We start from the raw sequence: 24,088 nt of genomic DNA on the forward strand, positions 1-24,088 counted from the left end.
CTTCCTCTACTTTCTCCCTTCTGGTTCAGATTTCGTCGACCAATCCTTCCTAATTCACATCTTTGTTGAAAGAATTTCTTTTGTAATTCCTTACATAAGGATTCAGAAAATACCGGATCTCCGCCTATACAAAAAAATTGTTGATAAAACTCCAAATTTTCTTTTGATCCAATTTCAAGGTAGCAAACATTCTCGAGAATTTCTCTGAAATAGAAAGCCGAGCAATCAGTTAAGCTCTTTCTATATCTACGGAATCATTAGAACCGCAGGCCCGGATCCTCATTGTGTACATAATTCGTGTTAGGATCTACCAAAGAAATTGTTGGGGTATAGGGCATATAACAAAAAAAAGAGTTTCCATTTTATTTTGATAAAATCCTCCAGCAATGGCACCAAAGATGAAATATAGAGTCCCTATATCCTTGTGGTTAGTGGAGAACAGCCATGGGACCGGATTTGTCGTCAAATTGAGATTATTTCGTTTCCTTATCAGAATCAATCAGAGAGGGGCACTTTCTTTCGCTTTAGGGAGCGGGGCTTCTTTATGGAAAAAGGGGGAATGAGAGGGGAAGGAAGAATGGTTCGGGGGGTGGGAATTCCTTACTGAACTTCAAGGCGCATATCCGCTATTGCTGTGAACTATCAGGCAGCATTGTAAGGCAAAGAAGCAGGAAAGCTGGCAATACAGTATGAGTTGGCACTGACGTAGAGATTCCTTACGAGTTCTTCTTCTTATTCTTCAAGCCAGCCATCTTCTCACGCAGGAGTTGAATAAAAAGTCAAAAAAAAGAAGTTCTGATCCAGAGAAGTTAGATCTCAACTTTGTTTCACCTAGTTATACAATTTGATATGAATGTTGAAGTCAATTTCATGATTCAATTAGTGGAAATTAGAAGTATTTGTTGATTTTTATTTCATAGCAGGATTTTGGTTCTTTAGTGGTGGTAAAAATTTGACGTTTCCATTTGTTTTGTAGCTCAGAACTTTATCTTCCTTCCATTTATTGTTCTTTTGTTGTGATGTTTTATGATTTTTTTATGCTTTGTGTTAGTTGGGGTGGTCTCTCTTTTTTCGTGTGAAATTTTGACTTCATCGGACTTCAAATATATTAAACTTTAATATATTTTAAGTGACCTCTAACCATTCCACTACAAAAATAGCTTACAGAATCTCTTTAATTCTTTCCTTGAAATTCATCCTTACTTTAGGATTCTTTAATGTTGTTTACGTTCAATTTATCTTTGGCCTATTTTGTATTTCAATTTTGTTTTATTCTTCTAATGTTCTTTGATTTTTTTTTTCTCTTTTCAAGTCTTTTTTTTTTCTTTTACTGATTTGTATCGATTACTATATGAGTTCTATTTAATATTTAGTAGTCTGTGATTTCTATATGATTGTTATCTGATTGTTAGATATTAAGTACTTTGTGCTTTCTATTTTATTGTCAAGTGATGTCCATTTGATTAATATATTATTTATGCCTGATTACCATCATTGATATTATATACTGATATATCAATGTGAGTTTAATCTTACACTTAGTTTTTATATTTTTGCAGTATTTTGTAGTTATAGTTAAGCTTCCAATAGTCATTTTCCACAATGGTCAATAAAATGATCAATAATGCTATGTAGATTACAAAATTATTGGTCTTTTAGTCGACGAACTATGCTTGGAGTAACTATAGTTGTTATATCAAAGATATGGTTGTTATTTGTTTTGATGTGACTACAACACTGTATTGTTTTATTTATTTATTTATTTATTTTGGTATAACATTGCATTGTTTTAGCGGCTTTTTAATATATCACATATCATTCAAGTAGTAATCTGTATCATTAAGTATCGGTATCAAATAGAAATTAGACAAGATCATTTAACAATCAATATTACTGGCAGATAGATAAGAATCAAAATTAAATAGCAAACAAACAACAATTAGTATCATTAATAATAATCATTACTAAATGATAATTAGATAGCAATTGGGTAGCAATCTGATAGCAATCATACGTCAATCAGATAACAATCAAACGATATAGCAGAAGTTCATATAGAAATCATATGACAATTAAAAGGCAATCAGATGACAATTATTTGAAACTACTAGTTATGTGAAAAAAAAAATAGAGGTAATCATATGTCAATCAAATGACAATATCAAAAACTACTAAATGTGAAATTAAAAAAATTAGACAACAATAAAAGAAAATGCAATATCTTAAACTACTAATTAATTTACTAAAAAAAAAAAATATAAGGTAATAGATGACAATTGAAGTCAATCAGATAACAATATCACAAACACAAAAAACTGTAAGGTAATAAAATTACAATCAAAAGGTAATAAAAAAGTTCTTAGTAATTAATAAACAAAATAATTAGATAACAATCAAATGACGATAATAAGGTAATCGAAATTTGCCCATGTTAGCTAAACTATGATAGGTAAAAACTTACAGCCGCATGATAAATAAGTATTTGATACATGCCATGAAATCATGTTTTTGGGTCTTTATTTGTGCATTTTTACTTTAAAAAAATTGGACTTTTGCATGTGTTTTTCCCTAAATTTAGTCTTAGTTAGTTAATGAGGGTCTTAATGTGCTTAAAAAATGTTAATGACTGATTTGGAATTGATTTTGTGGATTTTTGTAGGTGATTTTGGCTTAATTGTTGATTTTTGTCTGATGCAACAACATCACCAAATTCACTATGGCCGTATCAGTGAGCCCTCATTTTTTAGAATTTGACCCAGTCAAATGTGGTTGTATTTTTCACGTTTTAATTAGTTGGGCAACCCTGATTCCACCCATAAACCCTAAAAACATAAATCTCGATCATCCTCAACTGATTTGAGACCTTTAAAAGGAGAAGAAACCTCCCATTTGAAAAAATATTGTTAAGTTAAGCAAATCATTTAATTTAGCAATCTAGTGGAGTCCTAATATTGAGAAAGTTATGATATAAAATGACGTCACAAAGGAATATGGGACTAGGAGTCTAGAATAGAAGGGTCAATTGTCTTAGAAATAAGAGACACCGTAGGATAAAGAATCTAAGCTTGAACTAATCTAAGATCCACTAACCATGGAAACATTAGGCATTAGCTGCTTAGATCTCCTAAAGGAACTTAGACACAAGACCGAATAGGAGTAGTTTTCTATTCATGCATATTTCACTGTCTTTGTATGATGTGGCCACATCACTTACTACAAGGAATTTGAAAGGTTGGAAAATAACTGTATCCTTATTCAACACTCTTGTTTACTACTTTTATCAACATTCAACCTAAAAATCACTTATTTATTGGTCATTCATTGGTTTGTATCGAAATGCTCTTTTTTGGAAAAATCGAATTACATAAATAGTTTCATGAGATTCGACTTTTGGAATACTCCAAGATTTATTACTTCATCGACAGTTTATGATTACACTTAGATCATATTTATTCTCATTTTCATCACTCATACACAATTGGTCAATTAGTATTCCTTTTGTAGCTAACATCTAAACTTCCCTGCTTAGAGGGAGGAAAAGAAGAATCAATCACAATGATTCTCTTTCAATGGTGTATATCAGTTATTGTAAGAATGGAAGAAATGGGAAGTGAAAAACAGAGTCGAACGGGCAAAATGAGTAAAAGTAAAAGAGAAGAATAACTAAAGTTCAAGTAATCGAAAGTGAAATAAAAATAAGATAATAATCTACATAATTGACAATTAGTATCAGAAAGGAATCAAACAGCAATCAGATACCAATTTGTTTCATTAGCAACCACATAGTAATCAATATCAAATAAAAATAAGATAATAATTACATAGCAATCAAATTCCATATGGTCAGTTAATCAATTACGACATTTTTTACATTTCAATTTCAATGTCTCATTTAAATTGGACTAGACTGACCAATTTTATTATTTTTACAAAATTTATATTGTGTGAATATAGGTCTAGAACTCTCATTTTCCCTAGATTATACAATGTAAATAATTTACTGTCATCAATAAAGAGTGATCGATTTTTTTTCCAGTAAGTGTGATTGATTCTATTGTATTTGTTTTGTCTTAATAACCTTAAATTCAATAAACTAATATCTTAGGTTGTCTTATGAGTCTTGAACTATATATGGAGGCATATGGGGATCAATATTCAAGATATAGCCTAAAGGGTCTATAGTATAGGGATAAGGTTGGGTACCTTATCCTGGTAAAACTATGGATACGATCTACTTTGTATTTGATACAAACACAATGATCAAACGTGTTCGTGTAGGTGACATGTGGGTATGGGTATCCTATGCAATGAGTTTATATAAGACCAGACCATAAAATAGTAATCACTAGATGTAACTCTGTTGACTAGTTAGGTTTCTATTTCAATAGGATGACCTAGACAACTTAGTCTTAATACTGAGTGTAATATGAACTTCTATTCACGAGGGATTATCCTTTGATTTGCATGAGTGAGAGTGACCAGTTCACCGACTCAATATGCCTACCATTTTGGGGACAAAACTGACTTGAGAGTTAGGAATATAATAATACAAGATGGTTTTCGCTTCTTCCTGACTATAGGGTAAGTAGATGAGTGTTCCCTTAAGTGGTGTCTTCAGAACTTGAACAAAGGGCTCTACCATGAGAAAAATTTCTGTTTGATGGTTAAACCATAAACAAGTTGTTCTTAAAGGAGTACCGATACTTAAGGATATAAAAATGTAACCCAGGGTAAAACAGTAATTTTGACGAAGCTGATGTTACAAACACTCGTAAAAGACTAACTTACTATTATTGGTCTACATCTATGGATACAAAAATATATCTGTAATGAGAATAGTATAGTTGTGGGTCATTAGTGGAGTGTATACACAGTTAACGAATATTTATTAGTCAATTAATCTCATATCGTTGGAGCTTCTTATATTTAGGCCCATTAGGTCCCATTCCTAGCTCGTAAAGGGTATTGGGGTAATTATATTTTGAATAGAGTTTGAAATGTTCAAATTCACTTAAGAAAATAGTATAATGTATAATGATACAGTATAATATAAAGTTTATATTTTAATTAAACTTTATAATATAAATTTAATTTTGTATATGGTTTAAAATTAATTTATGAGAGAATTAAGTATTTGAAGAATTTCAAATATTAATATAACATGAATTGGATTCATATTAAACTATAGGTTAAAATTAATGCATATTAGATGCACATTAAAACTATAGGTTATGAAAGAAATACAATTGAATATGATTTAATTGTAGGTTAAATTAAATATGTGATATTTAATTTAGCAATTAATTAATTAGAAGATTAATTAATTTAATTTAATTAATTAAATTAATACTATAGGTTATGTGAGAGATGTTCATTTGAATATGATTTAAATGAAATATTTAAAGAAGCTATTAATTAATTAGATTTAATTATTAACTGATTAGATTAATCATTTAATTTAATTTGTTAAATTAAATGAATTTAAAAGATAACTCCAATGTATAAGAGTTATTAGAAAACGTGGGATACTTCCCAGGTCTAGCTCCCATTCTCTCACGCCTAAATAGAGCTATAGAGATGAAGATTTTTTTCTCTGAAAGAAAATAGATCACAGAAACGTTCTGGTGAAAACTTTCTCTTAAAATTCTCTATTTATTTTTTCCAATTTGAGATTGATTCCCATAAAACCAAAAAACCAATAACCTCAATTTCTCAGGGAATAGAGAGGTTCCCAATTGGTGTTGTTCGTGAATTCCATCACAAAAGAGAATTGGGTGTTTCATCTGAGTCGTCAACAAGAGCAAGTGACGTCTTCTTTCTCTATAAAATTAAAATCTAAAAATTGTAATTTTTTTTTTTTTTAATATTTGTGCTTCAACTTGGATGTTTTGTGTTTTAGTTCTTTTACTGTGTTAAGGCTTTCATCCTACAAATCACACGATCCCCAATAGGAATTTAAATATTTTTTTTCTTAGATATCAAAATTTAATATTCACGATTCAAATTGCAAAGCAATGGGACTCATTTTCGTAGGTTGCTCCTGTACAATTTTTTTTTCACTAGCCGAATAGTATGTGTGTTGCACGTGTTTTATAGGAATAGAATAAATATTTGAATAATTTGTGTTTTATAGGAATAAAATAAATACTTGAATAATTTAAAAAAAATGTAATTGAAGATATATTAGTTAGTTTATTTTTAAGTAATTATTTCTTGTTTTTATTTGAATGATTTGATTACCTCATAATTTTAAATTTTAATTTAAATATGAAAAAATATATATTTTTTTTCAGAATTTCATGATAACCCTCTTTTATTTTTTTTTAAAAAAATTATTTCTTTATTTTGATAGAACTCAAAATATATTTCCAACTCCCGACATATATTATTTAGCCATCGGAAATTGTTGTAACTCCCGACTATATATATATATATATATATACCATTGAGAGTTAGCATCACACTGTCAACATGTTATATAACCCTTTTGAGATATATTTTGTCCAGTTGATAGAATTTTCAACAGTCTGTTTGACCGTCGGGAGATGACTTTTTTCTTGTAGTGCCTCTAATGAACAATTAGTTATAGTCCTATAAACTAGTCCCATCTCGGATCAGTGAGAGAGTGAGGACCTCATTCTTCAAGGCCCGAAATCAACCCTTCAGTGAGTAATTCATCTACTTACCCTATGACCGAGAATAGCTGCGTTCCCAGCTTCCCACTCGGATGAATCCCAAAATGGTAGGCATATTATGTCAATAAATTTGGCAATTCTCACCCATATAGATCAAAGGATTAAGATCCAATTACTTATGATCATCCTAATGAAATGTAAATCGCTTCAAGTAACGGTGTTATAAAGAAAGATTATTCATTTCGTGGCTTGATCTTATACAATTTTTTTTTATAGAATACCTCAACTCATATGTCTCCATATGAACAATCAGGATCATATCATTTGTAACACTTTACAACAATTGTAACAATTACAAAGTGGGTCGTCTCCGTAGTATCACCAGGATAAGGTACTCAACCCATATACTATAGACCATTCAGGTTATCACTAAAACATGATCCACGTGTATGTCAACTACATATATGTTTAAGCTACATTAAATAACCTTAGATCTTAGTTTATTGAAATTGGGTTAATATAAACTAAATGTCAAATAAAATATGCTTTATTTTATTAAATAAATAATTCGTGTATAAATAATTTACAAACAACGAAATCCACGAGATTTAGGGTATCAACTCCAACATATCCCCGTAGCCGATTTTAGATAGTACTAGCTATAAAAACAATGTGCATGCACGTGGCGGAAAATCTTTAGAACATGAATTTTGTTGGTGAAATTTCAATAAAAATTTAATATAAATTTTATTAAGTTAAAATAATAAATATTTGTCATAAGAATTAAAAATAATAATATAGAATAGCCAAAACCATATATCTTATTTTATGTTAACTCACAATAAATAAAAAATGAGTTAGCACATGTTTGAGGATCTTTGGAACACCTGAAACATATTTTGGTGATGACATACAAATTTTGACATACAAATTTTGAATCAATATACTTTTATGGAAGTCTAAATTGTAAATTTTTTACCTGAAATTAAAAAGTGATGAAATGACAATATAAAACATAAACCAACTCATGCATCTTTGATGACTGCTGAGTTTGCTAGCATGTTTATATAATTCAAAGAGATTTATTTCCAAATAAAAGTTATAGATATATGGGAAACTAATAACTTTGTCTTAGATCTTTTGAATTTATCAAATTTGATTTTGTTGTTCATTGCTATAGTTGTCATGGGTAATTCTACTAACACAATAAATAAAAAATGTTGAATTTAAACACATGAAAAAAAAATAAAATTTTTCGTTCAAACAAATAAATAAGATATCGAAGATTTTGATAAAGCCGAAATTATAGAAATCTAATCAAAGATCTCGCTTAAAATAATAAAATGATAATAATATAAAATTTCACGAACTAAAAAAATACATTATCCATATTTAAATTTTAAAATAACACAAATTTATAAATCTTTGTTATGATTTAAAAAGAATACACTCTATATAATTGTGTTGCTACCAAAAGTAACAAAATTTTAAATATACTAAATAATTTGACAACTGGGAGAGGTTCCATTTGATAAATTGAAAATAAAAAAGCTTCTTATAATTTCCGACAAAGAATCATGAAATGAAAATTGATCTCAAACATACAACAAAGAATTAAATTGTGGCACCCTTTACATTATAATATTGTATAGTATTACTGCTCTTTGAAGTTTGAAGTCAATTTGTCATTTCTACATTTTTTTAATCTAATTGTCATGGTTAATACTCCCTTCTGAACCTTATCTTTTACTTTTACATCTTTTGTTTTTCCATTTACTTCATTCAAACACACTTTCATTTCTTATTTACCGACCCATTTCTTATTTATTTTTTCTTCATGTAATTTCTTTCACTCATCTTCTTAAAAATATGATTTTTTTTAAAAAAATAAAGAAAATAAAACTAAATTGCCTACATAATCATAATTTAAATTTGAGAATAACCTAAATATTTATTAACAAATCTACTCATAAACATTGTATCAAAATTTAAAATTCAAAATACTATGAATGTTTGATTTTTTTTTTCTCAAATGTATGTTATTGAACAATAATAAATTAAAATTTAAATATGAAGATAACAATCATGCCTTCTTGTCGGAGAAATAAGTTTATGGACGATCAAAGCTTCAATTTGGTATGATCCAATATTTTCTTTACAAATAACAAAAATTTCAATTATCATTCTACAATTCTGTCTATTATAACATTTTGAAAATGGAGATGGGACCAAAGAAAACAATAAAGTTTTGAATTTGTTCTTTGAAAAATATTTAGTTATTATGTGAAGAGTTGTATAATATTTATAAAGGATGTGTTTATTTGAATTTTAGTTATTACGTGAGGTTTATGTCCAAAAAATTCCATAGAAATGAAAATGTGTGATTATTATTTATTTAAAAAATATTTATTTATTATGTGAAATTAGAATAAAATTGAAAAACAAAGTAATACATTTTTTTGGTTATTGTATTTGACCAGAAAAGTATAAAATTGGAAAACAAAAGTTAAAGATATCAACAACGATTTTAAAGGATTGTTTGGGGCTGAGTTAAAGATAGGATGTGTGGAATTCATATGTATGGAGAGTTCATATATCTGTGTTTGAGATGTAGAGTTCATATGTCTACGAATCTGATGTATTTTTTAAACACTAAATAATATATTTTTATGGTTACTATTTTTGTTTTGAAACTTTTTTATTCAATAATTCTATCCATCTTTGTTTGAATAAAATATGGATTGCAATGTTTTTCTTTTAATTTTTAAAACTGATCTTTCTTTCTTTTTTGGGCTATAAACAATAATTAACTCTTACATTTCTTGTATAAATATGGTTAAATAAGATGAGAAACTAAAGCGAAATAAAAACTTTTGATTCTAGCTAATTTTTCTCCATGAATTTCATTATCATCATCTTTTTTTTTTTCTTCTTCCTATTGTTGCTCTATATTTTTATTATGTTATGAATTTTTTAAATTAAATCTTCCCATCACCGCAACAACCAATGGAACGTCACCACATTTCTTCAACAGTTTCACTTTCATTTTCTCTAAATTCATTTTCTCTAAATTTGGAACAAATCTCTATTTTTCACTAATTCTTGTTGGAACATGTTCCAGAATTTTTTTTTCATTTTATGGTTTTTTTGGTTACATGTTACATACTTTTCAACTACATACATACTTTTCGTCTAAATATTCTTAACACTCATTTGATATGTGAATTCATTATGTATAAAATATTGCACTTAATGTAGACAAAATATCATTATTTATGTAATCAACAACCTGTCTCTTATACACATCTAGATGTGTATAAGAGACAGCTCTACAACATACTTTAACATTCATAAGCCTTTTAGTAGTCGGAAGTGGTTATTAAATTTAATTATCGAAGATGATTTTTGCTGAAGTTTATAGTCGGAGGTGGTTGTACATAAAGATGCATTGAAGTTGGTTGTCGAAGTTTTTTATTGGAGGTGGTTTTCGAATCCCGGAGTTGGTTGGGCGAGAGTGGTAGTTGAAGTTGATCATTGAAGATGATTTTCACTAGAGATTGTAGTCGGAGGTGACTGTCGGAGCCCGAAGTTAGTCGCATGAAGATGGTATTAGAGTTGTTTATCGGAGTTTGTTGTCGAAACCTCAAATTAGTCGTCGGAGTTACTCGCTCAAAGATAATCATCGAAGGTGATTTTCATTGAAGTTTGTAGTCGGAGATGGTTGTCAGAACCTACAAAGGTGGTTGTCGAAGTTTCATCAGAGTTTGTTGTCGGAGCCAATTGGTTGTCGAAGTTGGTAGCACAAAGGTGGTTATCAGAGTTGGGTCATCAGAGGCCAGAATTAGTTGTCAGAGTTGGTTGTGCGAAAAGGTTGTCAGAGGCCAGAATTGATTGTTAGAGTTGATCGTGCGAAGGTTGTCGAAGCTCAGAGTTGTTCGTCAGAGTTATCATCGAAGGTGGTAGTTGGAGTTTAGATTTTATTGCCGAAATTGTCATCGGAGGTGGTTGTCGGAGCTTCGACGAAGTTGTCATCGGAGGTGGTTGTTGGAGCCCGGAGTTAGCCATTAAAAACATGAGAAGAAGGAAGAGTTGAGGTGAGTTGGTAAAATTTACCAACTCAACTCCACCAATATTTAAAGTTTGTGGGCCAAATAATGAGTTGGTATATTATACCAACCCAACTCAACTCATGTTGGTGAGCTTGATATAAATGTAATTTATGGTTGACTTGACTTAGTTTTTCATTCCTTCCTTTCTCCACTTTTCCATCTCTTCTCTTCTCATGTGATGTCTCCTCATAAAGGGTAATTTGTTGGAAACAAAAATCTAAAAGAAAAGAATAAGGTCCAAATATTTGATGGGAAGGGTATAATGGGCATTTAACAAAAAAAAATCAAGGACAAAATTGAAAAGGAAAGCTCATATAACACCTTTTATATATGGTATAGAAGCTTATTAAATTATCAAGGTGGACTCCTTTCTTTGACCAACCTTTCTGTTACGAACGACAGACCTCTCGCATTTGATTTATTTCCCTGAAGAAGAAGAGGACGATGGTCTCGGAGGTTATGGAGTTATTGAAGGAGCACCTTCCGGTGACTCAAGAGCCTTTCGTTTTGTCCGGTGACGTCAACACCGGCCTGGTTCTCGTCGATGTCGTCAATGGCTTCTGTACCGTCGGCGCTGGAAATTTGGTAATCCTATTCCTTCCTTCTGGTCTTCTTTTTCTCGTTCACACCTCTCTCTAGCAGTTACCAATTTCGATTAATCACGGAGAAGATTTCTGTCAGGTTTGGTGTTTCCGTTGATTTTACTCGATTTTGTCTGCTTGTTTTTACAGGCTCCAAAACAGCACGACAAGCAAATTTCTCAAATGGTGGAGGAATCGACGAGACTCGCCAGAGTTTTCTGCGAGAAAAAATGGCCTATATTCGCCTTTCTTGATTCTCATCATCCGGATGTTCCAGAGGATCCCTATCCTCCTCATTGCATTGCGGGAACAGACGAATCCAAATTAGTTCCAGGTAACATTTCCAGTACTGATTATCTCCGTGATTGAAAATTTGAGTCTAGCTTTAGCATTTTTGCAATCGAAATACAAAGACAAATTTTGAAAACCTAACTTCCGTATTTGCAGCCTTGCAATGGTTAGAAAATGAGGCGAATGTGACGCTGAGATGCAAAGATTGCATCGATGGATTGCTAGGTAGTTTGGAAAAAGATGGCTCTAACGTTTTCATCGATTGGGTGAAAAAAAATCAGATCAAAGTCGTGAGTTTCTCTAATTTTCAAACGGAGATGCAAATTAGTGTTAATTACGTTTCTTTCTTTTTGTTCCTTTTCAATTAGAGAAAAGTTAAAATTAGATATGTTTTCTTCTCTGGAAATTAAAAAAGATCTTAGTTCTGGGAATTTGCACGGACATCTGCGTGCTGGATTTTGTATGTTCAACATTATCGACAAGAAATCGCGGTTTCCTTTCACCATTGGAGGATGTGATTGTATATTCTGGTGGTTGCGCCACTTTTGATCTTCCAGTTTCTCTGGCCAAAACTTTAGGAGATGCAATTGCCCATCCACAGGTACCCCCGGATTCTTAAGACTTTCATATAAAATAAGGCCTCTCTTATATTAACATCATCAAAAGGACTGTTTCAGTTTTGTTTTTATCTTGTTCTTTGTTTCTTGCGTTTTTTGTCCCTTCATTGGCCCAAACCTTATTTTTATTATTGGAGCTGATAGGACTCAAGCAACCATACCTGAACTTGGCTTTACTTTCTTTTCTTTTTTCGAGCCTTTTTTACTTGTGCTCTTGCAATGATAGAGATAGAGGATTGAATATTCAACCTTTAAAGAGGAAATGTTAGTTCAATTATCATTGAGCTTCTAATTATTATATTGACTTAGAGCTAATCGTTAATAAAATACATTTTTTTTCTAGTGTAAGCAATATTAAGATTGTTTAGATCTTATTTCTCATTAACCTCCATAAGGGTTGTCTCGTTACCTTTTTTGAAGTTTGAGAGTTTAATTTAAAAAGATAGAATGACAGTGAAAGAATCAAAGACATACTATAAATTAACAACGATTTTTGAATCAAGAATCCTTATGTTGAAGAGTACGTGACTTGAATTTTCTAAGTTTGTGAACTTCATTGTGAAGTACTTTTGTCTACTTCTTGTTGAATGACAATATATTTCGTTTTAAAGATTGTTTTGATTTCCTAGAATACTAGAATGTTAGGGAATGGGAACAGTTGAATTGTGTTTTGATTTGTCAGGAGCTGATGCACCACATAGGCCTATACATGGCAAGAGGGAGAGGAGCCAAGGTGGTATCGGAGGTTTCAATTAAACCAATCTGAGGAAGCCACATAGTAAAGCAGTGGCAACCAATTTGTTGTCTGCCTTTATTTTTAATAAAATAAGCTTTGCTTTATAGAAACATGAAGACATCTTGTGTATGGAAGCCCATTTAATCTCACCATGCCTGAAAATATTTTTACTCCTTATACATGAAAATAACGGTGGATTTTATTTAAAAAGTGTTGTTCTTTTTATGTATTTATATCAAAACTGTGTTTATTAAAATTGGATTTTGAATTAGATGGATGTTATTTAAGATAATTACTATTTTATTTTTTTAAAGTTATACAGTTTTTTTTCAAATTTGGATACACAATTTTGAATAAGTAAATAAAAATGATAAGTATTTCAATTTTTATACCATATTATTTAGTTAATATATTTTAATTAACTAAAAATTTTAAAAATATATATAAATAAAAAATTATGGTAACACCAATGGACTTAAATTTCATTGGGGTGCACAAATGTGGATTAAGTGTAGTACTTATTTGAGTATATTTTGACCGATCATATGAATAGAAAATTTAATAGTTTCATTTGGAAAAATAGTAAAAAGTATTTAAATTTGTGAAAAATGACAAAATCAAATTAAATAATTAAAAATAATAATGACAAATAAATACCTAATGTTTATAAACAATTATCACGATAAGTAATGCAGCCTTGCCAAACGTCCAATCAATACTTACATTATATGATTACTATACTACTCTAGCCATTTTAAAAAAATAAAAAATAGTTAAAACCAAAACCACCAATTCAACTAAAAAATAAAATGAAACTAGGGATTTGAACATCTTCTCCTCTTCCTTTGGTTTTCCTCCCAGAAATTAGGGATTTGAAAATCTTCTTCATGCAATTGCTCTTCTTTCGGTTTTAAGAAATGATTGAAGGAAATAAAATCATAGATGGAAGTTGTAGGACTGCCGATTAGAGACTCATGAACGAATAAAAAAAGTGAGAAAAAGAAGAAAAAAAACACAAAACACACCTTAACCTGTTGGCGTGGTATCGACTGTGATAATGGTAGAAAAACAAACGTGGGAAGAGAGAAAAAGTTGTAGCCGTAGGATTAAATTTTTTTTCTTTTAATTTTTAATTTTTTATTGATTTAACTTATATTTAAATTGGATTCTAAATCAAAATTTAGACCTTTCAAATTCAGTTGAAATTTATTGGGTTTTTAAAAATGAAATATAATATATATAAAAGATTGGCTCTTATACTTTTCCTTTGTAAATTTAAAATTTTACAAATTTCAAATCTTTTATAACTTAAATGCAAAAAGTTCAAATCTCGTATCAAATAAATATAAATTGATTATCTTTTCAATTATATAAGTTTTGACACTAAAATACAAAATTAAAAGGAAACGAAATCTAATAATTTGATATAATTAATTTAAATCCACAAGATTCTATATAGCAATGATAGATTATTATATTACATTTTTAAAAATATAACTATATAAATGAAAAATTACATGAAATAAAAAAAAATAGACAAACCGTGATAAGAATAAAAATACTAAATGTGTAAATAAAATTAAAAAAGAATTAGATAAAACCAAATCAATTTGAAAAAAAGGTTAGAAAAAAAACTAAATTTGATAACAAAATGTATAAACAAATCAAAAAAGAATAAAATAAATTAAATTAAATTTGATAAGAAAATGTATAAATAAAAAAAAATAAAATCAAGAAGATAGATTGAATCCGATAACAAAAATATAGATTCGTGTATGTGTAAATATAGATGTATGTGTAAATGTGATTAATTAAATCTTATACCTTTATAGTCAAAACTGATACAAACATAACTATAATAATATGATAAGTGCCACTAAAACTAATAAAAAAAATCAAAGAATCGGGACCAATTATTCCATTGGAATTAAATATGTTGACAATCTAATAAGTTAATAAAAAAATTAAAAAGATAAATGTAAAATTTAAAGATTTACAATGAATTGAAATTTAAATGAAGATATAAAAATAAAGATTAATTTTTTTAATGAATTCAAAAATTGATTATAAAAATCAAATATAAGAAAAAACTATCCATTCAAATTTAAAACTCAGTCACAATCTATGATTCACACTATAGCAATTACACTATATTTAATAACCACACGAAGAGCAAACCAGATATTATAAAAAATAGTCTCACATAAGTAGCACACGATTTGCTAAAAATCTTATTATTTCTCGATTGTCAAAAATCCAAACGAAACTCATAATCTTACTATCTCATCCAATTTTCTTTGACGTTAAAATTTCAAAAAGTGTATAATAAATTAATTTTGTATTCAATAAAATTTAAAAAGTAACTCACCTAATGTCCCTAGACCTTAAAAGTGTCTAATGGTTTCTCTTGGAAAGGATGAACAAGTCCATAGGAGATAATTAGAGAGTTACAAAGGGTAATGTTCCATTAAGAAATATTTGTAGGATATAGGAGAAATGAAACGGTAGTAGTTAGTATATGGACTGTGTACCTTATATTGTATACAATATGGGGTGAAGGAAAAAAAAAAAAAAAAAAAAAAGAAAAGAAAGAAAATCTCCTTCCCAATGATTTCCAGATCATCAATCAAATTATGTATTCAAAATAGGAGCAGGGGAAGAAAGATCTTGATATGCACAAAACAAGACTTGGGTCTGTTATTCTATTTTATAAACTGCTCGTCAATAGGATACTAAACTTTGGGGTAATATGCATCTGCCCTTCAACTTCGTACCCGTCGTCGCCGAAAGTAGTTCAGGCTATCGAATTTTGCAGCAATGAAAGCCACAGTTCCATATACTTCTTGCTCTCTGCAAAAAGAAACGAAATACATTCAAACTTAGACGTTGAAGCTGTTCATCAGCTGCAAAACCATTTAAAGGTCTCTTTTTTTCCTTTTCCCTTTCATTTTATAATGTAGATACAGAATAAGAAAGGTATCTTTGGTATAAAGGTCTCTACTTAATTTAGGAGATTGAAAGCAAAATAACTCTCTCAGCAGGTCTTTTTTTAAAAAAGACACCAAAGTGACTTAAAAGGATTAAGCTTTATCAGCTTGGAAACATACTGGTCATCAAAGCCATTACATCTGAAGTATTGTAACGCCAGTCATTTTTCTGCAACTTTAAAAGCTCATTCCTTGTTGATAGCCGTTTAAAACAAAGCCCAGAATGAAGCATCGTTCAGAAACACAAACGCACCCGGAAATAACATCGACTCAAACTCTAGTTGATTCCATAAAATAGGGAAGACAATTAACAGAACATAAATCACTATTTGAATAGAAACTTCCTGGGAAAAATTTTTTTACCAAACAGCACATCAAAGAGGAGGAATTTGGCTGTAAATCTATCACCCTACATCTGACCAGCTGCCACCACCATATGTTTCCTTAGGACCATGATTTTTCATTTTATTCTAAAATCTGATGCTTTCCAATGATACACTTGGTGTCATGATGCAAAAGTTGCCTGATGTTGCTTCCTTCAAGTCATGAAATTTAGTAGAGTAACTTATTCAATGCACACAAGAAATTTAGTAAAGAAAAGTTTTGTCTCTGAAAAGATAGTTCCAAAGAATTGTTTTTTCTAAAGATGGGATTCAATGACTTGTGGCAGGCTTGCAACTATTCATCCACCACATCTTGATTCCAGCAGATGCAGGACAATGAAGAATACACAATAATTGATAACATACATGAACTGTTTGGTAGCTCTTTTAAGAAGCATTCTGTTATTTAACAAGGATAAAAATAGACGTGCAATACTGTTTTCAACTGATTTGATTTTCAGCTATTATTCCACCAAATCTTGATTTCAGCAGATACCAGATGCAGACTATGAAGGAAACACAATATTAGATAACATATAGGAAATGTTTGGGAGCTCTTTTGGGAAGCATTCTGTTTTGTTTGGTAATAGTTTACTGAGTACTGTTTTTAATTCATTGGCTGTTATAAATTTTATCACGCAGCCTATCTTCTAAACCAATTAAAGTTCTTCCTTTGAAAATCATAACATTAACCTTTACAAATCATTGATCACTGTTCTAAGAATCAGTGTCTTTTTTTAAGTTCAACTGGGATAGGGGATTCGAATCACAAACCGTGTGGTTAGCTTTGGCTTCTAAGAATCAGTTTTATCTTCAAACATAAAACAAACAACATCATAGAAAACAGCTCCAAAACATCCCCAATGAATGTCAATCCCAATTGCAGCAGTAATCACACTACGTTCTACACTCCCAAAATCATCTTAAGAATTATGTAGGAAAAAGAAGTAAAATTGATGTGGTTAGTAGCAAAATTATAAATTAATGGACAATATGACACAAAGCAATGTTTCAAATAACAGAATAATGCACACCACAAACAAAAGGACTTACCAGGAGAGAATTCATTTTGAAGTTTTTTTATGGCAGCCAAAAGCTCCACGTTTGAACCTTCCACCACCTCCTTGCAACGATTGCTATAGGAAGGGACCAGAACAGCAAAACTGTCATCACTCTGAAATCCAGGACCGTGAGGCTCCAACCAACCAATAGACCAATCAGCCTCATCACCAGAATCAGCCATTTGCATGTCATCATCACCACTAGATGGTACCATCACAAAATCGTATTCCCACTCAATCGTTGTTTCTTTCTTACTTTGCCATTTCTGCTTATTAACTTTCTTTGATGATGAAGGCAAATCCACCCTCTTGAACTTAAGACTCTCCGGTTCTCTCAGACCATTACCAAACTCAGATGAAGAATTTGGGGGTGACCCGTTTGCAACAGTCTCCTTCTCCTTCCCATTCCAAAACCACAGTGAAAAACGGCTTAAAGACACGGCCATCGGTTCTTCTACTCCAGATGAGTGAAAACACTTTTGGGGGAAATTTTATTCAGGAAAAAAAAAAAAAAAAGAAAGAAGAGGAATTCCCCAAACGAATTTACAGGTAGAATCTCGAAATGGAAAGGAGTGGCAGATGACACTTGTTTGATCGAGTAATCTCCATATGGGAAATGGAAGAAATTAGTTTAGGTAAAAGAAAAAAGTAGGAAAACTCTCAAAAGATCAATATGAAAGTCCGAACTTTAAAGAACTCTGGAGTGCGATTGGCTAAGGGAAAAAGAAAATTCTCCAAAATTTCTTCTCCAGTTACTCAAACCCAGTTTCGGTCAGCCAAGGATATGCTCCATATCATATTATCAAACCCAATTTTCTAAGAAATCGCTACAAATGGAAACGAAGTTTCTCATATACGGAACCCAGAAAGCATCAAAACAAAGTTTACTTGAACTAATAGCAAAAGCTCAGAAAGTTTAAATACAATCACTTTCAAGCCCAAACACAATCAGAATCTTATCTCACTCTAAGAATATTATCAGTTGTTGCTCCCAAAAAAAATAAAAATAAAAATATGAACCACAACAACAACAACAACAAAAATGAGTTCAACAGATTGTTTGATCTTTTGATCGGATAAGAAAATCAAAGATTGCGACTCAAAACTAAAATGGAAACATCTGTTGATTTCAAAATTCAAAAGAAGAATTTGGGATTCCTGAAATCTCTCAGGACTGAGAAATCGGAACAGATTGTTTCCCCTCAAATTATCGCACCTTTCCCCTCATATTCTCCATCCCATTTCAACAAAAGTAAATATCTCTTCCTTTTTCGTAAGAGTGAATTTATAGAAAATCTTAATATTTTATTTGAAAAAAAAAAAAAAAAAAAACCTCAGCCGTTGGGATGAAAGCTTTTATTCTTTGATTAATTATAATCTTTCTCCGCTATTTTTCCAACTTAGAAGCCAATCAATCACTAATTGTTAATTTGATTAATAATAAATAGTTTCTTCTAGAAAAAATAGTAAATTTATGAGTAGCATTGATTTAATCACATCGTGGAAATAAATTATTACCTAAATATGATAATGTGGCGGAACAAAAAGCATACTGTTTGCAATGTTTTGTTCCAGTAACTGAAACGTGTAGGTTGAATCTTGACTTGAGTCCATTTTTGTTTCCTCGAACATTTTTATTTCTATTTTTTAAATTAACATTTTTTTTAATTATTGAGATAGATTTTTATTTATGTTTAAAATTTAACCATATTTTTAAAAGATAATAATTTTAAATGAAGAAAATGTTAAAAATATTTTTAAAATAATTCGAAACACATAGATGGATTTTAAAAAAAAATGAAATTCTTTAATTGTGTTGAGAGTTCTCACAAATTATCCTATTCTTTTTTGGAATTTTGAAATTAGTATTCAACATATTATTGGTTTATTTCTCTTTTTATGTATAAAAGTCTCCAGATTTTATGTTTTATTGTACGTGATTATTTATAATAATTAAAAACATATTAAATTATTCTAACTATCACAAATTATTAAAAAGATAAACTTTAGCTTAGGCTTGTTATATTAATCCAGTTCGATCTAGCTAAAATTAGTCCTATGTATCATATTTTAGTCATGATAGTAACTTAGTATGGTTTCGTAATAATACATATCTAATATTTTGAAAGTTTTATCAATAAAATCTTAAAAATCTTAAAAACATAGTTTTTTTTTTAATAAATTATAACACATATTTTAATTTTTTTTTCCAAATTTTAATTTAAATACAATTTTGATTATTTTTTCTTAAAACGAGTTAAATAGATTTTTAATTTAATCAATAAAAGTGAATTAGATATATAATATCTAAATAATATAAATTCATTCAAAATAATGTTCATAAATCAAAGGAATTGAATCCTTCGTGGAAGCGTGTGAACGTCGTGCTAATATAAAATCAATTTTGAAAAAAATATGAATAAGAGAAAACAAATAGAATAAACATTGATATATAAGCATACTACTAAGAAGATAAGAGAGAAGAGATAAATTTACCCTCGAAGACTCTACTTCTCACAACTCCTCTCTACGATATGGAACAACACGAGCCTCGAACTCAAGGTACTCCAATTTCTTCCCATGAACACCACTGGTCACGAACAAAAGCACACCACCAACAGGACTTCCTTGCTATTTTCCAACAAGAAATACAGATTGTGGGATCTTGTTAGGTTTGGAAGGGGAAGAATTCTTTAGAGTTTTTTAGAGAGTTTTTTTGTGCTTGAGATAATTCTTAATCTCTCAACTTCTTCTTAACTATTATAGCATAAGTATGGGAGAGTATAACGTGAGAGGGATAACTCCCCTCACTTCTACAAGTACTCTGCATGAGTATCACGGTGTGAACTTTAAGAGAAAACATGAGTAGAAAAATGACATATTATATATATCTTTTTCCTCCCCTAAGTATTTTTAACCCAAAAGTTTATTATTTAGATAAATCCGACTAATAAATTTATCTCCGTTCTTTGTTAAGTTTTCCCAATATAACTCTTATATTTGATATTTTAACCATGTATGATTATTATTTATTAAATACTTTAATAAATTCTAATTCACTTTCCAGGTCAGTTTCCATGTAGAGATATTCCATTGTCATCAGCTTAAATACTCCAATCTTAGATAGAACATTCTTTAGACAAAGGTCTCTTACAAGCAAATATTTTATAAATTTAATCTTTTATGCTTTCAATTTAATCTTATAAAAAAGAAAATAAAAAATTAACCTATTTCTAGTCATTTTAAAAATTCAATTTTTAATTTTTCAAATTTCAAAAAATCCAAAATTCTAATTAATCAAATTATCAATTTTGAACAAATTTTAAAATTGAATAAAATCGAATAATTAATTAAACCAATTTAATTAATTTAATTTAATATCAAATATTAAATATTATATTTCACCTCATCAAATATTTAAATTATTATTTAAATATCTTTGAATTCTCTAATTTCGTTTAATTTCAACAAGATTAACGTTTCAATTATATCAAATACAATTAATGGAAACCCTAATTGAATTTGGATACTTCAAATTCAAAAACCCTAATTTCGAATCTCAACATTTCAAATCCACTTAATTTACCAATCCAAGATAATTTTACGAGCTAGTAGAGAGACCTTATGGACCTACATATCATGAGCTCCAACGATTTGAGATTAATTAGCTAAACTCTTTAAACCGAATTAATCAATATTCGTTAACTATAAAGACATACCATTATAGTTCGATAGTTGCACTCTTCTCATTGTAAATATATTTCTGTCTATTTTAACCATAATCAGTAAGTCGATCCTTCATAGGTCGTTCGTATTTACAGCTAGATCAAAATTACCATTTTACCCCTGTAAATATTTCTTTCTCCTTAAGCTTCCATTAATTCTTCATTGAACAATTGGCTTATAGTTCAACTTATAAACCATGATCCTCTCTATCATGAGAGGGCGAGGCTCCATTGTTCAAGACCAGGAATCAACGCTTAAGAGAACAACCTTGCTAACCCTAAGTCGAGTAGGAGTAAATTCCATCTTGCAGAACTATGTCCCCAACTATCTATTCGGTCTTATCTCAAAATGAGAGACTTATTGAGTAATGTTGTTAGACTACTTTCACTTATGCAGATTAAAGGATAATCCCAAATAAACAGGAGTTCATAGTTAGCTCAGGATTAATATTGAGTTATCCTAGGTCATTGAATTTGAAATAGTCAGTTTTAACAGTAAACGGTCGTTATAAAGAAAAGGACTATTTTGAAGTCCGGTCTTATGCAAACTCATTGCATAGGATGCCCCCACTCACATGTCTCCACATGAATGATTTTGGGATCACATCATTTGTATCAGTATACAAAATAGACCGCATCCAATAGTGTCACTAGGATGAGGTACCAATCTCATCCATATACTTATAGACCATTTTGGTTATATACTAAAACTTGATCCTCTTTTATGTCGCCACATAAAGTTAAAGTATTCATATTATAGCCATAGATTCGTTTATTGAACTTTTATAATAGAATGCAATATCAATAACAATTTATTGAATAAAATACTCAATAATACTTTTATTGATAAATAGAATATGTTAACAATATTTACGACAACGTTCTAATGATATTAACTAAGTATAACAATTATATTTATTAGGTAATGTCATACTCAATGATCACCATTTTCATCATATAATATAACATTTATATTAATCTCTATTGAAAACCATACATATCCATCATACAATATAACACTTATATTATAATATGACATATGAATATATGTATTAATGAAAGAACTCTTTTTAAAGAGAACTAGTGAGCGGAAGCAAGATCTTTCCAAGTCCATTGTGAAAGAATAAGCGCATTCACAAACATACAAGAATAATTATGCATTATAGAGAAAATTACAATATGCTTTCTTACTAAACAAAGGGAATCAAAAGACATACCTTTGAACGAGACGCAATCGTCTGATAAACTCTCACTCTCGTCATAATTGTCTAGCAAATCTCGCTCTCGCTGCAATCGTCTAGCAAAATCTCGCTCTCGCTGCAATCGCCTAGCAAAATCTCGCTCTCGCTACAATCATCTAGCAAAGCCTCACTCATGCTGCAATCGTCCAACAAAATCTTGCTCTACCTGTAATCGTCCAACAAATTCTCGTTGTCGTTGCAATCACGAACTGATTGATTTTGGAACGGCAACCCTCGACACTACCACTCGGTAACCTTGGTATTATCGGAGTGAGAATCCTGAAGGTGTGGGCTCTGTGTGATAGAGGGAAGGAGGATGTAAATGATCTAACTAAATGATTGAGTAAGTGGGAGAAAGGTTTAGTCTATGCATAGACAGTTGGTACTCAATTGTCTGGTAAAAATTCTCACTCTTGTGAGTAATTGTCTAGCAATCTCTCGCTCTCATAAGCAACCTCTCACTCGATCGTTTAGTCTCTTGAAAGGGCTTTCGACCTTTCTTTCACTCGATCGATTAGTAAAACGATAACAAATCAATAATGAAGCGATTCTCTAGAAAATGAAAACTCTTTTCATTTTATTCTTCAGTTATTCAAAACTGAAAATAACTTCCCGCTTTCAATCGATTAATGGAGAAAAGAATAACCACCCACAATTATCATATAGTTGTTTTATTATAAATAAATATAATAACTAATTTATCATATTATATTTATAACCTATAGTTTTAATATCACATCATGTGTAATATTTAAATCATAGTTCTTTTCTCCTTTATTTAATATAAATCATAATTATATCAATTCCTCCAATTAATGTATCTAATACATTAAATCAATTATATCACATATAATTGAACCAATTTAATTATATCATATAAATCAAATTCCCTCTTGTTAATTTGAACATTTCAAACTAGCTCAAAAACTGATTCTCAACTTGAATCCATTGAGTTACCAAGGGGACCTTATGGACCTGTAGCTTGAAGCTCCAATGGTATGTGAATAACTGATTAAACTCTTTAATCATGATATCCACCATCCGTTAACTATTGAGCACTCTACTATAGACTGACAACTGCACTCTTCGCACTACAGATATATTTCTGTGTCCATTGGATATAACCAATCGATAGTATGATAACCCTTCATAGATCGCTCGTAAATACAGTTGGGCCAATTTACCGTTTTTCCCTTGTAGTTACATCTAACTCCTTAAGTACCACTGATTTCTTTAATGAATAATACATCATAATCTTACTATAAGTGAACACTTCTCGAGCCATGAGAAAGTGTGTGGCGCCACATTATTCAAGCCTCAGAATTAGCGGGAGCAATCTATCTACTTACCCCTGTGGGGAAGGAGTGAATTCCTTCTTGTGTAGTTGAGTTCACAGCTCTCCAATCAGACGAATCCCCAAAGTGGTAGGTTTGAGTCGACAATCTGTCCACTTGCACCCATGAAAATCAAAGGATCGCACTTATAGGCAAGAGTTCCCAACTCACTTAGGATTAAGGTCATGTTATCTATGGTTATTCTAGTGAAATGAAAGTCTCTGTCATGAACGGCGTTATATAACGAGACTAAACATTTCGTGGTCCAGTCTTATACAAACTCTTTTATATAGGATACACCCACTCACATGTATCCACATGAATGATTAGGATCAGACCATCTGTAGCCCTTTAAAACACTTGTAACATTTACAAAGCGGGTCGTATC

The 24,088-nt window shown here is 30.3% G+C and overlaps 2 protein-coding genes across 4 annotated transcripts; one reads left to right on the forward strand and one right to left on the reverse strand.

Moving 5' to 3' along the window:
- The first annotated feature begins 11,088 nt into the window (after positions 1–11,088).
- On the forward strand, positions 11,089–13,179 carry LOC120072850 (nicotinamidase 1). The gene is made up of 5 exons (XM_039025369.1): positions 11,089–11,329; positions 11,476–11,659; positions 11,773–11,906; positions 12,032–12,217; positions 12,916–13,179. The coding sequence occupies exons 1-5, from the start codon at positions 11,189–11,191 to the stop codon at positions 12,997–12,999; spliced, it is 729 nt and encodes a 242-aa protein (XP_038881297.1). The 5' UTR covers positions 11,089–11,188; the 3' UTR covers positions 13,000–13,179.
- A 2,194-nt stretch (positions 13,180–15,373) lies between these two features.
- On the reverse strand, positions 15,374–18,666 carry LOC120073358. 3 transcript variants are annotated; one of them, XR_005480745.1, is made up of 4 exons: positions 17,393–18,666; positions 16,320–16,492; positions 16,077–16,233; positions 15,374–15,819 (listed from the first exon to the last, which is right to left on the reverse strand). XR_005480745.1 is itself a non-coding variant. In XM_039026158.1 (2 exons), exons 1-2 carry the CDS (start codon positions 17,844–17,846, stop codon positions 15,764–15,766), a joined length of 510 nt encoding a protein of 169 aa, XP_038882086.1. In that variant the 5' UTR covers positions 17,847–18,662; the 3' UTR covers positions 15,414–15,763. The 3 variants fall into 3 exon arrangements, 1 of the variants encoding a protein (XP_038882086.1); XR_005480744.1 differs by having other exon boundaries at positions 16,077–16,492; XM_039026158.1 differs by lacking the exons at positions 16,077–16,233; positions 16,320–16,492 and having other exon boundaries at positions 15,414–15,819; positions 17,393–18,662.
- Between the last annotated feature and the right edge of the window lie 5,422 nt (positions 18,667–24,088).

This window comes from Benincasa hispida, chromosome 3, assembly GCF_009727055.1.
Source record: "Benincasa hispida cultivar B227 chromosome 3, ASM972705v1, whole genome shotgun sequence".
NCBI classification, from domain to species: domain Eukaryota; kingdom Viridiplantae; phylum Streptophyta; class Magnoliopsida; order Cucurbitales; family Cucurbitaceae; genus Benincasa; species Benincasa hispida.